Source organism: Aegilops tauschii, chromosome 7 (assembly GCF_002575655.3).
Source record: "Aegilops tauschii subsp. strangulata cultivar AL8/78 chromosome 7, Aet v6.0, whole genome shotgun sequence".
Taxonomy (NCBI): domain Eukaryota; kingdom Viridiplantae; phylum Streptophyta; class Magnoliopsida; order Poales; family Poaceae; genus Aegilops; species Aegilops tauschii.
Genome location: NC_053041.3, coordinates 199,623,188 through 199,639,278, shown reverse-complemented (window position 1 = coordinate 199,639,278; position 16,091 = coordinate 199,623,188). Strand labels below are relative to the sequence as shown.

General features: G+C 50.3%; 1 protein-coding gene across 1 annotated transcript; it reads right to left on the bottom strand.

Annotated features, from left to right (window-relative positions):
- Positions 1 to 248: 248 nt before the first annotated feature.
- LOC123494898 (uncharacterized) lies at positions 249 to 3,053 on the bottom strand. Its single transcript, XM_045231390.1, has 4 exons — positions 2,946 to 3,053; positions 2,445 to 2,903; positions 1,521 to 2,405; positions 249 to 560 (listed from the first exon to the last, which is right to left on the bottom strand). Exons 1-4 carry the CDS (start codon positions 3,051 to 3,053, stop codon positions 249 to 251), a joined length of 1,764 nt encoding a protein of 587 aa, XP_045087325.1.
- Between the last annotated feature and the right edge of the window lie 13,038 nt (positions 3,054 to 16,091).

Genomic DNA, 16,091 nt, shown 5'->3' with positions numbered 1-16,091 from the left:
GAATCCATGAACGACCCAGCGCTTTATAGCGATCAAGGGTACCATCGGGACGGAGCTTGTGTTTGAAGACCCACTTCCCGGTAATCACGTTGGCGTGCCAGGGACGGGGAACAAGCTGCCACGTCCGGTTGCGCAACAGGGCGTCAAACTCCTCTTGCATCGCAGCCATCCAGAGCGGGTCACGAAGAGCGGCTCGGACGGAGGATGGCAATGGCGACAGCTCAGAGGTGGATGCCGCATGGACGTAGTCATCCGCGGTGTAGCGCGAGCTCGGGCGAAAAACGCCCGTACGGGCGCGGGTGACCGGACTGGCCACAGGTGCTGGAGGCGCGGGGGCCGGAGGCGCCGAGGGAGCTGGCGCCAGGGGCACTGGAGGCGCCGAGGGGGCCGCAGGGGCCGTGGGCGCCGGGGGCGCGGGGGCCGCGGCCACGGCTGTAGGAGGCGTCGCATGCGGGGGGACGCGCCTCAAAGCCAGGGGAGGGCCAAGAGAGGCGCGAGCGCCCTGGGAGCGGCGTCGAGGAGCCCGTGTCGCCGGTGGCGGGAGGAACAGCTGGGGGTACCTGCTGAAACAGAAACACATGCTCATCAAAGTAAACGTGCCGGGAAGTGAACACACGGTGGGAGACGGGATCGTAGCACCGATATCCCTTGGAGTTGGAGGGGTAGCCGATGAAGATGCAAGCGACAGAACGAGGTGCGAGCTTGTGAGTAGCGGAGTCCGCAGTGCTAGGATAGCAAAGGCACCCGAAAATACGCAAGTCAGCATAAGATGGGGGCGTACCGAAGAGAAGATGGTGAGGTGCATAGTTCCACCGTGGGCGGCAAGGGCGAAGGATAAGGAGAAGTGAAGCAGTAGCGAGTGCATCCAGCCAGAAACGAGGAGACACATTAGCATGGAACAGGAGTGTCTGAACACAGTCGTTCAGAGTGCGAAGGACGCGTTCGGCTCGACCGTTCTGCTGTGAAGTATATGGGCATGTGAGACGAAAAACGGTGTCGTGGTGCGACAGAAAGGTGCAGAAAGCAAGATTGTCGAACTCTTTTCCATTGTCAGTCTGAAGACCAAGGATGGGACGCCCAAACTGCATGCTGACATAGGAGTAAAAGGCCGACAAAGTGGAGAGTGCATCCGACTTTCGTCGTAAAGGAAACGTCCACACATAGTGAGAATAATCATCAAGAATAACCAGATAATATAGATAGCCCGAATTACTAGGAACCGGAGAGGTCCACACATCACTATAAATCAACTGAAAAGGAAAAGAAGCTATGGTGGTGGAGTTATTAAGCGGAAGGCGAACATGTTTGCCGACACGACAGGCATGACAGGTGTGATCCTCTATCTTATTACAACTGAAACTGAAACTCCTAAGAATATGATGAAGTGTGACGGGATTGGGATGACCCAAACGAGCGTGCCAGAGATCAACGCCGGCGGAGAGAGCAACCGGTGCGGTGGTGGAGGTGGACGGCGGATGCACCGGATAGAGCTCGTCGAGGCTGTCACATCGGTGAAGTACCATCCTGGTTCGAGCGTCCTTGACACAAAAACCAAGCCCAAATTCAACAGTAACAGGATTTTCACGAGTTAAACAACGAACGGAAACAAGATTTTTAATAAGATGAGGTGACACAAGAATGTTAGACAAAGTAATAGGCATAGAAATAGAAGGAAAAAAAGTGTGCCCAACATGTGTGATAGGTAGTGTGGAACCGTCGCCGACAATGATGCGGCGGTCGGTGGTGACAGGAGTGAAAGAGGCAAGATTACCAGGATGAGCAAACATGTGAGCCGTAGCCCTGGTGTCCATGTACCAACCACCGCCTCTAGTGTAGTTGTTCGGCGTAGGCGCAGCGTGCAGCGTGGCAAGGAGCGCCGGATCCCAAGGAGCCAGCGGCAGGGCCGGCGAGGGCGGCGGCGCGGCCACAGGGAGACCATAGGCGCCGCTCATCTGCGGCTGTGGGTATCCTCCGTACGGCTGCGGAGCCGCGTAGTACGCCTGGTGCGCCGGTGGGCGCGGCACGGGAAGCGCCAGTGTAGGAGCCCGTGGAACCGGCATGGTGTACGCATGGACGACACTGGTCCAGGGGTTGTAGCCGGAAGCCCATGGGGGCAGCACATGGAGCGGCGGCGGCGCCTGAAACAGCTGCTGTTGCTGGCCAGCTTGCTGCGGCTGCTGCTGTTGCTGCTGCTGACCGCCACGGCGGCCACCGCACCGGCCCCCGCGGCGCTTTTTAGCGGGGGGCGAGGGCGGGCCGTACGGCAGTGGCAGGAGCCCCGACTGCTGGGGCGCCGAGAAGGGCGCCTGATGACGCTGCTGGGGTGCCGGGGCAGCGGGAGGCGCCGGAGGCCCGCTGCGGGTGGTGCCGGCGGCGAGGGCGGTGTGGATGGCGCGCGTCTTCACCTGCTACATCCGCCGCTCCTCCAAGCGGAGATATGCAACGAACTTGGCGAAAGACGGGTTGGGGATGAGGCTAAGGTTCCCCGCGGCGTTGCCGAAGTCCTCGTTGAGCCTGGCGGTGAGCGTGCTGAGGAGGAGGTCATCATCGACCTTGGCGCCGATATCACGAAGCTCGTCAGCAAGAGTCTTAAGGCGGTGACAATAGCCGTCGATGGAGGTGTTGTCCTGATGACACCCAAAGAACTCTTGCTGCAGAAAAACGCGACACTGGAGCTTGTTGTCGGTGAAGAGCTCTTTCAGCTTGGTCCACACGGCGCAGGCATCATCACCGTCCATCACGACCGTCTGGAAGAGGTCGGGCGTGATGGTGAGGAAAAACCAGCGGATGATCGTGGTGTCGATGGTGGACCAGTCGTGAAACTCGGGGACGAGGCTGGAGTCGACAGTGCCGTCCACGTGGTCCATGAGATGGTACTCCCGGAACACGAGGGAGAAGTACGTCTTCCACGTCTGGTAGGAGGAGTCCGCCTAGGAAAGACGAACCGGCACCCGCTCGAAGATGTCTAGTTTGCGGATGTCGTTGACGTCGGGAGGGTTGGCATCGGCGAACGGGTTGGAGTTGGTGGACGCGGAGGAGGTAACTGACGGCATGGCGCTCGGCGGCTCGGCAGCAGCAGCAGCTTCAGACGGCGCAGATGCAGTGCAGCGCGGCTGACGAGGAGGCGCGAGCGAGAGAACGGATCGCGCGGCTGGGCGATGGCGCGCGCTGGCGAGCGGGGTGGATGAGCGATAGCATGGCGGTGGCGTGGGGTTTAGCGGGCGGCGGGGTTGGGAACGGGTGTAGTGCAGCACGGGTTAGCGGGCGGCGGGGTTGGGAACGAGTGGCGTGTAGCGATGCGGGCGACTGCGGCGCTGGACGTGCGATGCGAGCGACGCGGGACGAGCGATGCGAGCGGCGCGGGGCATGGGGAGGCGCGCACGTGACGGGCGGCGACCGGTGCAGGGGTGCGTGGGCGGCGGCGAAGGGAAGGCGGCGGCGGCGCGGGAGGAGGCGCGGCGGCGGCGGAAGCTAGGGTTTTAGAACCTAAAATCTGATACCATGAAGATGTATGAATTGCACGTCATATTGATTCGGTGCAATGTGCACGGTATATATAAGTACAAGGTGGGGCCTCTACCTCAATCTATACAACAAACTAGAGATGTGGGCCTAATGTACAAAAGACAATATACATGCACAAATATCATACTCAACACTCTCGGCAGCTTGGTGCATGGGTGCGTGTCCGGCGGCTCCGACGCTTAGAGCTCGCCGGGCGGCGCGGGATGGGCAGTAGTACGGTGTGACTGCTGCCCCGGCCATGGATGGCTCCACGGCAGCTTGGCAGGCCTGCTGCGGCGGCAGACGACAGGTTCCGGCGTCGCATCGTCCGCTGACGGCTTGTGTCGGCCTCCGATCCTCTCCTCGTAGTCCGGTCGCTTCTCTCGTTGATGGGTTGGTCGGCTCCCAACTGCGGTCCATCGCTTGTCTCGCGCCCGGTGCGGAAGGACCGAGCTCGTCTCGCGCACGGTGCAGCAGGACCGCCGTAGTCTCGTGCATGGTGTCGCTGGACTGAGCTCGTCTCGCGCCCGGTGCTGCAGGACGGGCCAATGGAAGCCAGTGGTGGCCGGCCTTTTGGGTCTCGGCTCTGGGGGCCGCCCAGGGGTGCGAAAGGTCGGATCTTTTCACTCGTCTCGTTGGTTGGGGTAGTGGCGAGTCATCGGTGAGGTGGTGTCAAGGTCTTGGATGCCGGGGCGGCGGCCCTGGTGGTGGTAGCGCGGTGCTCATGGGCAGAGGCCGTGGCTTGGTGCTGCCCGGTGGCCCAGGTCGTGTGGGCGGCGTGGTGGCCGGGGTGTGGCGTTCGGTGATGGTGAGTGTTGGCCGGGGTGAAAACCCGTTCTATCTTCGGACAGACCGGCGGCGTTAAAGCTCGCTCCCTTCTTCAAGACGTCGTTGCGGCTCTCAGTGCCTGTCGTGCGTCTTCAGGAAAAACTCTAATCCTCGGATCGGGCGGTGGCGGCGCTCCGGTGTCGTATCCTTTCTGAAGGCGCCGTCTTGGAGCCCACGGTTCGTCGTATGCGACTTCATCTCTTCGTGGTGGTAGTGCTAGGGGCGGTGTTGCTGCGCTCAGCGCCTATTTATTCTGTCTTGGATGTGTGCATGTGTGGTCGTGGCGTGCATTTGTATCGAGTAATGTTGATCTTTGCTTTATACATAAAGTGGGGTGGAAGGCTTTTTCAGTAAAGACAAATTCGGATCCGAACAATGCGTTTTTCAAACCTTCTCACGGACTCCCCCTTTTTTGTTTCTTCTGATAGCTACTTAAATATTCAAACACCACAAAATTTGACATGGACATCACTCACTCAAACATCTTCCATGCAATTTAAAAAAAATCTGCTTTCTATTTCTTTTATTTTACTATTTACGCTCGGAAGTAGCTGAGCTTGGGAACCGAATCGCTCTGTCTGTGCTCTTTGGATTTTTTTTCGCCGCTAGTTAGGCCAACTCCAACCTCAACCCGAAATGCATGTCCGTTTTGTCCGTTTGAGGCAGAAAAACGGACATGACTGTCTGCTTGCGGTCATGCGGCCATCGGTGCGTCCAATCGGCACGTCTCGACCCAAAACGTCCGAATTATGGACTTTGATATTTTTACTCATAAAAATAAAATAAACTTACAAATAATACGAAAACATAAATATAAACATGAACGTCCACACGTCCATAGTACCCAAGTTCAACGGAGGTCTTAATTAAACTAGAACTTAATAAAAGACATAAAAAAAACTTGATAAAGGCCCGTCGCCAGTGGCAGCCATCGTCTTCAGGAGCCGCAGCCCTACTGGTCGTTGTTGCTGGTGAGGTCGACGTAGGGAGGTGGCTGACATAGGAGGGTTGACGGCCCCTGCCAGACTGGAGGCGCCGGCGGTACTTGCACAACCTCCTCCCGTGGCTCGTGCTCCTGCTCTGGTGACCGCGGCGGCGTGTCTGACCATGGGCCGACACCCACCGAGCCGGCCATCTCCGGTGCCATGCACGCCCAACTCCACCGCTGGCCCACCAGACAAGGGTTCCACGCGGCGACGGGCGGTTCCTCCAGCACCTCCTCCTTGAAATCAAGGTCCTGCTCCGGGATGGCCACGTCGCCGGCTGCAGAGAGGGCCAGCGTGGTCTCCAGGTCATCCCATTACCGCTCGTCACAGGTGGCCATGGAGTCCTCCATGACCCACCTCATGAGGCGGGCCTCCTCCTCCTCGGTCATGGGCGGGGACGGAGAAGGCGTCGGCGTGATGCTGTGCGCACGCCTACGTCCCCGCGTTCGGGGAGGGATGTCAGCACGAGGAGGCTGCGGGCGGCGCGCGCTCGGAGGACGACTGGCAAAAGAAGATTGTCGCCGCAAGTCATGCTCGTCGCGGAACCAAGCATCGCACAGGGGCGAATCCATGGCATACCTTGAAGGAAATATGCCCTAGAGGCAATAATAAAGTTGTTATTTATATTTACTTATATCATGATAAATGTTTATTATTCATGCTAGAATTGTATTAACCGGAAATTTGATACATGTGTGAATACATAGACAAAACAAAGTGTCCCTAGTATGCCTCTACTAGACTAGCTCGTTAATCAAAGATGGTTAAGTTTCCTGACCATAGACATGTGTTGTCATTTGATGAACGGGATCACATCATTAGAGAATGATGTGATGGACAAGACCCAACCATTAGCTTAGCATAATGATCGTTTAGCTTTATTGCTATTGCTTTCTTCATGACTTATACATGTTCCTTTGACTATGAGATTATGCAACTCCCGAATACCGGAGGAACACCTTGTGTGCTATCAAACGTCACAACGTAACTGAGTGATTATAAAGATGCTCTACAGGTGTCTCCGAAGGTGTTTGTTGAGTTGGCATAGATCGAGATTAGGATTTGTCACTCCATGTATCGAAGAGGTATCTCTGGGTCCTCTCGGTAATGCACATCACTATAAGCCTTGCAAGCAATATGACTAATGAGTTAGTTGCGGGATGATGCATTACGGAACGAGTAAAGAGACTTGCCGGTAACGAGATTGAACTAGGTATGATGATACCGACGATCGAATCTCAGGCAAGTAAGATACCAATGACAAAGGGAACAATGTATGTTGTTATGCGGTTTGACCGATAAAGATCTTCACAGAATATGTAGGAGCCAATATGAGCATCCAGGTTCCTCTATTGGTTATTCACCGGAGATGTGTCTCGGTCATGTCTACATAGTTCTCAAACCCGTAGGGTCCGCACGCTTAACGTTCGATGACGATTTGTATTATGAGTTATGTGATTTGATAACCGAAGTTTGTTCGGAGTCCCGGATGAGAGCACGGACATGACGAGGAGTCTCGAAATGGTTGACAGGTAAAGATTCATATATTAGAATGCTATATTCGGCCATCGGAAAGGTTCCAAGTGATTCGGGTGTTTTTCGGAGTACCGGGGAGTTACAGGAATTCACCGGGAGAAGTAATGGGCCTTATTGGGCCATACGGGAAAAGAAGGAGGCAGGCCAAGGGGAGGTGGCGCCCCCCCTCATGGGTCCGAATTAGACTAGGGGAAGGGGCGGCTCCCCCTTGCCTTTTCCTACTCCCTCTCTCTTTCCCTCTTTCCTTCTCTCCTACTCCGACAAGGAAAGGGATTCCTACGAGGACTTGGAAGTCCTAGTAGAACTCCATACTTTAGGCGCGCCCCTAGAGGGCCGGCCTCTCTCCCTCCCTCCTTTATATATGTGGGCAAGGGGCACCCCAAAGGCACAACAGACAATCTCTTAGCCGTGTGTAGTGCCCCCCTCCACAGTTACACACCTCGATCATATCGTCGTAGTGCTTAGGCGAAGCCCTGCGCCGGTAACTTCACCATCACCGTCACCACGCCGTCATGCTGAAGAAACTCCCCCTCGGCCTCAACTGGATCAAGAGTTCGAGGGACGTCATTGATCTGAACGTGTGCTGAACGCGGAGGTGCCGTACGTTCGGTGCTTGGATCGGTTGGATCACGAAGACGTTCGACTACGTCAACCATGTTACTAAACGCTTCCGCTTTCGGTCTACGAGGGTACGTGGACACACTCTCCCCGCTTGTTGCTATGCATCTCCTAGATAGATCTTGCGTGATCGTAGGTAAAATTTTTGAAATACTGCGTTCCCCAACAGTGGCATCCGAGCCAGGTCTATGTGTAGATGTTATATGCACGAGTAGAACACAATGATTTGTGGGCAATAATAGTCATACTGCTTACCAGCAATGTCTTACTTTGATTCGAAGGTATTGTTGGATGAAGCGGTCCTGACCGACATTACATGACCGCATTCATGAGACTGGTTCTACCGACGTGCTTCGCACACAGGTGGCTAGCGGGTGTCTGTTTCTCCAACTTTAGTTGAATCGAGTTTGACTACGCCCGGTCCTTGTTGAAGGTTAAAACATCACATTTGACAAAAAAATCGTTGTGGTTTTGATGCGTAGGTAAGAACAGTTCTTGCTAGAAGCCCGTAGCAGCCACGTAAAACTTGCAACAACAAAGTAGAGGACGTCTAACTTGTTTTTGCAGAGCTTGCTGTGATGTGATATGGTCAAGACGTGATAAGATATAAATTGTTGTATGAGATGATCATGTTTTGTAACAGTTATCGGCAACTGGCAGGAGCCATATGGTTGTCGCTTTATTGTATGAAATGCAATCGCCATGTAAGTGCTTTACTTTATTACTAAGCGGTAGCGATAGTCGTAGAAGCAATAGTTGGCGAGACGACAACGATGCTTCGATGGAGATCAAGGTGTCAAGCCAGTGACGATGGTGATCATAACGGTGCTTTGGAGATGGAGATTAAAGGCACAAGATGATGATGGCCATATCATATCACTTATTTTGATTTCATGTGATGTTTATCTTTTATGCATCTTATTTTGCTTAGTACGGCGGTAGCATGATAAGATGATCGCTCACTAAATTTCAAGGTATAAGTGTTCTCCTTGAGTATGCACCGTTGCTACAGTTCGTCGTGCCGAGACACCACGTGATGATCGGGTGTGATAAGCTCTACGTTCACATACAACGGGTGCAAGCCAGTTTTGCACACGCACAATACTCGGGTTAAACTTGACGAGCCTAGCATATGCAGATATGGCCTCGGAACAACGAGACCATAAGGTCGAACGTGAATCATATAGTAGATATGATCAACATAGTGATGTTCACCATTGAAAACTAGTCCATCTCACGTGATGATCGGACATGGTTTAGTTGATTTGGATCACGGATCATTTAGATGACTAGAGGGATGTCTATCTAAGTGGGAGTTCTTAAGTAATATGATTAATTGAACTTTAATTTATCATGAACTTAGTCCTCATAGTATTTGCATATCTATGTTGTAGATCAATAGCTCATGTATAGCTCCCCTATTTTATTTTTGATATGTTCCTAGAGAAAATTAAGGTTAAAGATGATAGTAGCAACGATGCGGACTAGGTCCGTGATCCGAGGATTATCCTCAGTGCTGCACAGAAGTATTATGTCCTTGATGCACCACTAGGTGACGAACCTGTTGCAGGATCAGATGCAGACGTTATGAATGTTTTGCAAGCTCGGTATGATGACTACTTGATAGTTTAGTGCACCATACTTTACGACTTAGAACCGGGACTTCGAAAATGTTTTGAACACCATGGAGCATATGAGATGTTCCAAGAACTGAAATTGGTATTTCAGACTCATGCCCGAATCGAGAGGTATGAGACCTCTGACAAGTATTTTGCCTACAAGATGGAGGAGAATAGCTCAACCAGCGAGCATGTGCTCATAATGTCTGAGTACTACAATCGCTTGAATCAAGTGGAATTTAATCTTCCAGATAAGATAGTGATCGACAATGTTCTCTAGTCACTATCACCAAGTTACTGGAACTTCGTGATGAACTATAATATGCAAGGGATGACGAAAATGATTCCCCTAGCTCTTCACGATGCTGAAATCGGTGAAGGTAGAAATCAAGAAAAGCATCAAGTGTTGATGGTTGACAAGACCACTAGTTTCAAGTAAAAGGGCAAGGGAAAGAAAGGGAACTTCAAGAAGAATGGCAAGCAAGTTGCCACTCCCATGAAGAAGCCCAAAGCTAGACCCAAGCCTGAAACTGAGTGCTTCTATTACAAAGGAAATGGTCACTGGAAGTGGAACTGCCCTAGATACTTGGCGGATAAGAAGGATGGCAAAGTGAACAAAGGTATATTTGATATACATGTTATTGATGTGTACTTTACTAGTGTTTATAGCAACCCCTCGGTATTTGATACTGGTTCAGTTGCTAAGAGTGGTAACTATAAACAGGAGTTGCAAAATAAACAGAGACTAGTTAAGGGCAAGGTGATGATGTGTGTTGGAAGTGATTCCAAGGTTGATAAGATCACCATCGCACACTCCCTTTTTCCTTTGGGATTAGTATTGGAACTAAATAAATGTTATTTGGTGTTTGCGTTGAGCATAAATATGATTGGATCATGTTTATTGCGATACGGTTATTCATTTAAGTCAGAGAATAATTGTTGTTCTGTTTACATGAATAAAACCTTCTATGGTCTTACATCCAATGTAAATGGTTTACTGAATCTCGATCATAGTGATACACATAATATTGATGCCAAAAGATATAAGTTTAATAATGATAGTGCAACTTATTTGTGCACTGCCGTTTAGGTCATATTGGTGTAAAGCGCATCAAGAAACTCTATGCTGATGGGCTTTTGGAATCACTTGATGCTTGCGAACCATGCCTCATGGGCAAGATGACTTAGACTCCGTTCTCCGGAACAATGGAGTGAGCAACAGACTTGTTGGAAATAATACATACTGATGTATGTGGTCCGATGAGTGTTGAGGCTCGCGGCAGGTATCGTTATTTTCTGACCTTCACACATGATTTGAGTGGATATGGATATATCTACTTGATGAAACATAAGTCTGAAACATTTGAAAAGTTCAAAGAATTTCAGAGTGAAGTGGAAAATCATCATAACAAGAAAATAAAGTTTCTACAATCTGATCGTGTAGGTGAATATTTGAGTTACAAGTTTGGTCTTCATTTGAAACAATGTGGAATAGTTTCACAACTCACGCCACCTGAAACACCACAGCGTAATGGTGTGTCCGAACGTCGTAATCGCACTTTATTAGATATGGTGTGATCTATGATGTCTCTTACCAATTTACCACTATCGTTTTGGGGTTATGCATTAGAGAAAAGCTGCATTCACGTTAAATAGGGCACCATCTAAATCCGTTGAGACGACACCATTTGGCAAGAAACCTAAGCTGTCATTTCTTAAAGTTTGGGGCTACGATGCTTATGTGAAAAAGCTTCAACCTGATAAGCTCGAACCCAAATCGGAGAAATGTGTCTTCATAGGATACCCAAAAGACACGGTTGGGTACACCTTCAATCACAGATCCGAAGGCAAGATATTCGTTGCTAAGAATGGATCCTTTCTAGAGAAGGAGTTTCTCTCGAAAGAAGTGAGTGGGAGGAAAGTAGAACTTGATGAGGGAATTGTACCTTCTCCCGAATTGGAAAGTAGTACATCACAGAAAGCAGTTCCAGTGATTCCTAGACCAGTCAGTGAGGAAGCTAATGATGATGATCATGAAAATTCAGATCAAGTTACTACTGAACCTCGTAGGTCAACTAGATTATGGTCCTCACCAGAGTGGTATAGTAATCCTTTCTGGAAGTCATGTTACTAGACAATGACGAACCTACGAACTATGAGGAAGCGATGATGAGCCCAGATTCCGCAAAATGGCTTGAGGCCATGAAATCTGAGATGGGATCCATGTATGAGAACAAAGTATGGACTTTGCTTGACTTGCCCGATCATCGGCAAGCCATTGAGAATAAATGGATCTTCAAGAGGAAGACGGACGCTGATAGTAGTGTTACTATCTAAAAAGCTCGAATTGTCGCAAAAAGTTTTCGACAAGTTCAAGGTGTTGACTACGATGAGATTTTCTCACTTGTAGCGATGCTTAAGTCTGTCCGAATCACGTTAGCAATTGCCACATTTTATGAAATCTCGCAAATGGATGTCAAAACTGCACTCCTTAATGGATTTCTTAAAGAAGAGTTGTATATGATACAACAAGAAGGTTTTTTCAATCCTAAAGGTGCTAACAAAGTGTGCAAGCTCCAACGATCCATCTATGGACTGGTGCAAGCATCTCGGAGTTGGAATATACGCTTTGATGAGTTGATCAAAGCATATAGTTTTATACAGACTTGCGGTGAAGCCTGTATTTACAAGAAAGTGAGTGAGAGCACTACAGCCTTTCTGATAAGTATATGTGAAAGACATATTGTTGATCAGAAATGATGTAGAATTTTCTGGAAAGCATAAAGTACCGTTTGAAAGGAGTTTTTCAAAGAAAGACCTCAGTGAAGCTGCTTATATATTGAGCCTTAAGATCTATAGAGATAGATCAAAACGCTTGATAAGTATTTTCAATGATTACATACCTTGACAAGATTTTGAAGTAGTTCAAAATGAAACAGTCAAAGAAGGAGTTCTTGCCTGTCTTGCAAGGTGTGAAATTGAGTAAAGACTCAAAACACGACCACGGCAGAAAATAGAAAGAGATTGAAAAGTCATTCCCTATGCCTCAGTCATAGGTTCTATAAAGTATGCTATGATGTGTACCAGACCTATTGTGTACCTCACCATGAGTTTGGCAAGAGGGTACAATAGTGATCCAGGAGTGGATCACTGGATAGCGGTCAAAATTATCCTTAGTGGAATAAGGATATGTTTCTCGGTTATGGAAGTGACAAAAAGATTCGTCGTAAAGGGTTACATCTTTGCAAGCTTTGACACTGATCCAGATGACTCTAAGTCTCAATCTGGATACATATTCAAAGTGGGAGCAATTAGCTAGAGTAGCTCCGTGCAGAGCATTGTAGACATAGAAATTTGCAAAATACATACGGATCTGAATGTGGCAGACCCGTTGACTAAACTTCTCTCACAAGAAAAACATGATCACGCCTTAGTACTTTTTGGGTGTTAATCACATGGCGATGTGAACTAGATTATTGACTCTAGTAAACCTTTTGGGTATTGGTCACATGGCGATGTGAACTATAGAGTGTTAAATCACATGACGATGTGAACTATTGGTGTTAAATCACATGGCGATGTGAACTAGATTATTGACTCTAGTGCAAGTGGGAGACTGAAGGAAATATGCCCTAGAGGCACTAATAAAGTTGTTATTTATATTTCCTTATATCATGATAAATGTTTATTATTCATCCTAGAATTGTATTAACCGGAAACTTGATACATGTGTGAATACATAGACAAAACAAAGTGTCCCTAGTATGCCTCTACTAGACTAGCTCTAATCAAAGATGGTTAAGTTTCCTGACCATAGACATGTGTTGTCATTTGATGAACGGGATCACATCATTAGAGAATGATGTGATGGACAAGACCCATCTGTTAGCTTAGCATAATGACCATTTAGTTTTATTGCTATTGCTTTCTTCATGACTTATACATGTTCCTTTGACTATGAGATTATGCAACTCCCGAATACCGGAGGAACACCTTGTGTGCTATCAAACGTCACAACATAACTGGGTGATTATAAAGATGCTCTACAGGTGTCTCCGAAGGTGTTTTTTGAGTTGGCACAGATCGAGATTAGGATTTGTCACTCCGTGTATCAGAGAGGTATCTCTGGGCCCTCTTGGTAATGCACATCACTATAAGCCTTGCAAGCAATGTGACTAATTAGTTAGTTGCGGGATGATGCATTACGGAACGAGTAAAGAGACTTGCCGGTAATGAGATTGAACTAGGTATGATGATACCGACGATCGAATCTCGGGCAAGTAACATACCAATGACAAAGAGAACAACGTATGTTGTTATGCGGTTTGACCGATAAAGATCATCGTAGAATATGTAGGAACCAATATGATCATCTAGGTTCCGCTATTGGTTATTGACCGGAGATGTGTCTCGGTCATGTCTACATAGTTCTCGAAACCGTAGGGTCCGCACGCTTAACGTTCGATGACGATTTGTATTATGAGTTATGTGATTTGATGACCGAAGTTTGTTCGGAGTCCCGGATGAGATCACAAACATGACGAGGAGTCTCAAAATGGTTGAGAGGTAAATATTCATATATTGGAAGGCTATATTCGGACATCGGAAAGGTTCCGAGTGATTCGGGTGTTTTTCGGAGTACTGGGGAGTTACGGGAATTCACCGGGAGAAGTAATGGGCCTTATTGGGCCATACTGGAAAAGAAGGAGTCAGGCCAAGGGGAGATGGCGCCCCCCCCCCATGGGTCCGAATTGGACTAGGGGAAGGGCGGCTCCCCCCTTGCCTTTTCCTACTCCCTCTCTCTTTCCCTCTTTCCTTCTCTCCTACTCCGAAAAGGAAAGGGATTCCTACTAGGACTTGGAAGTCCTAGTAGGACTCCATACTTTTGGCGCACCCCTAGAGGGCCGGCCTCTCTCCCTCCCTCCTTTATATACGTGGGCAGGGGCACCCCAAAGGCACAACAGACAATCTCTTAGCCGTGTGTGGTGCCCTCGTCCACAGTTACACACCTCGGTCATATCGTCGTAGTGCTTAGGCGAAGCCCTGCGCCGGTAACTTCATCATCACCATCACCACGCCGTCATGTTGAAGAAACTCTCCCTCGGCCTCAACTGGATCAAGAGTTCGAGGGATGTCATCGAGCTGAACGTGTGCTGAACGCGGATGTGCCATACGTTCGGTGCTTGGATCGGTTGGATCGCGAAGACGTTCGATTACATCAAACGCGTTACTAAACGCTTCCGCTTTCGGTCTACGAGGGTACGTGGACACACTCTCCCTGCTCGTTGCTATGCATCTCCTAGATAGATCTTGCGTGATCGTAGGTAAAAAAATTGAAATACTGCATTCCCCAACATACCTGGGGTCGCTGAGCAGATACGGTGGAAGGCGGCCGCGGCGTCGGTTGATCTCGTCACGGCGAGCGCGTCCGCTCACGGGCACTGGTGGGATGGGCATGCGGTCGGCGGAGAGATGCCAGTTGTTCGGCAGGTGGACATCTCCCCACGGCAGCGGCGTCGCCGTCTCCCAGTAGCGTCGGCAGATGTCTACGTGGATGTATGGACTGTCTCGGTGTCCTGCAGCTGCCGGCGCGATCTCGAACGCTGGCGGAGCAGGTGGTGCGGCCGGCGCAGATCTGCTGGAGATGCGTCGACCAGAGGAGGAGCCGGCCTCGTGGTCGTGCTTCCCCTTGCTGATCTAATGCCAGCCCATGGCGCCGGCGGGAAGGTGTGCGAGTGGGGTCCGACGGCGGCGGCTAGGGTTTGCTAGCTCATGTCGGGGCTCGAGGAGGCAGGCGGGCTTGGAAGTGGAAGCTGTGGACTGGCCGGTCCACGGCTTCCACATTAAGAAGGACGACGATCGGGCAACTGGGTGGATGACAGCCGGGGCCTACCGCACGTGCACAGTTATTTTGGACGGTGGAGGTACTTAGACGGCCGCCACGCGTCCCCGAGGCGGACGACGAGCCCGTCCGTTGGACGTCCGTGTGGACACAAACCAGGCGCAGATTTGCGTCGGAAATGGGGCGGGCCGGACGCCAAACAGACAAAATTGAAGGACGCGGCTGCGTGTTGGGCATGTTGTCTGTCCATTTTGGCCCAAACGGACACAGCCGGATAGGATGGGGTTGCGTGTTGGAGTTGGCATTGGATCTTAGGGCAACTCACCTAATCAATCACAAATGTGTTCCAACACTTTTAGCCATCCAAGTGCGTTCATATAAGATGTCTGGCCTGGTCCGGCCATTCGAAAACCAGCAAACCTACACTAAACTGGTAGAGGTTTGGGGGAGTCCAGACATCTGCCCTGTCGGACTCCGAAGCCATGGACCCATCCATAATCAAGCCGGAGCATGGGTATTCTCATAATCCTGCCACTCCTCCCACGTGAAAACCCATTCCTCCCATTGCCTCCACCTGGATCACCACCGTCCCATCTTCGTTCCCTCGTCCACTGCAAGAGCCGATCATAATGTCCGTTGTCCCGCTGGACCCGGAGGTGGCCGCCGGCAAGGTCGCGTCCGCTCTCCGCCCATGTTGGCGCGTCAAGGCGATTAGGCGAAGAAGATGGAGAAAGCGGTGGCGGCCGGTCATGCTGGAGCTCGTCATCCATGGCGCACCGCCGGGCCGGTGCCGCCCGGGCAATCGAAGGCACCGCTTTCTCCGCCTTCTTCGCCAACGTTTGTTCAAGAGTGCCATGCTAGCAGCATGAAAAGGAGCATGTACAAATGCTTTGTGTATATAAAAAGAATGAAAAGGAGACTGAAACTGAAGGTCTTTGACACGACAACTGGACGAGGGCTTTTGGGATCGATGGATGCATAAAAACGCAATGGACATCTTTTTCCTTCTTGAGAAGGAGGATCACCCCCAGCCTTTACATTCGATTGGGCAATAAATACTTCAGGCTATTTTGAGCACACCCACCCCTTTGTTCCACGTCACTGCCAACCCTCACGTGTTGTGCGGCTATATACTCTGGAATCTGAACACGAGCGACT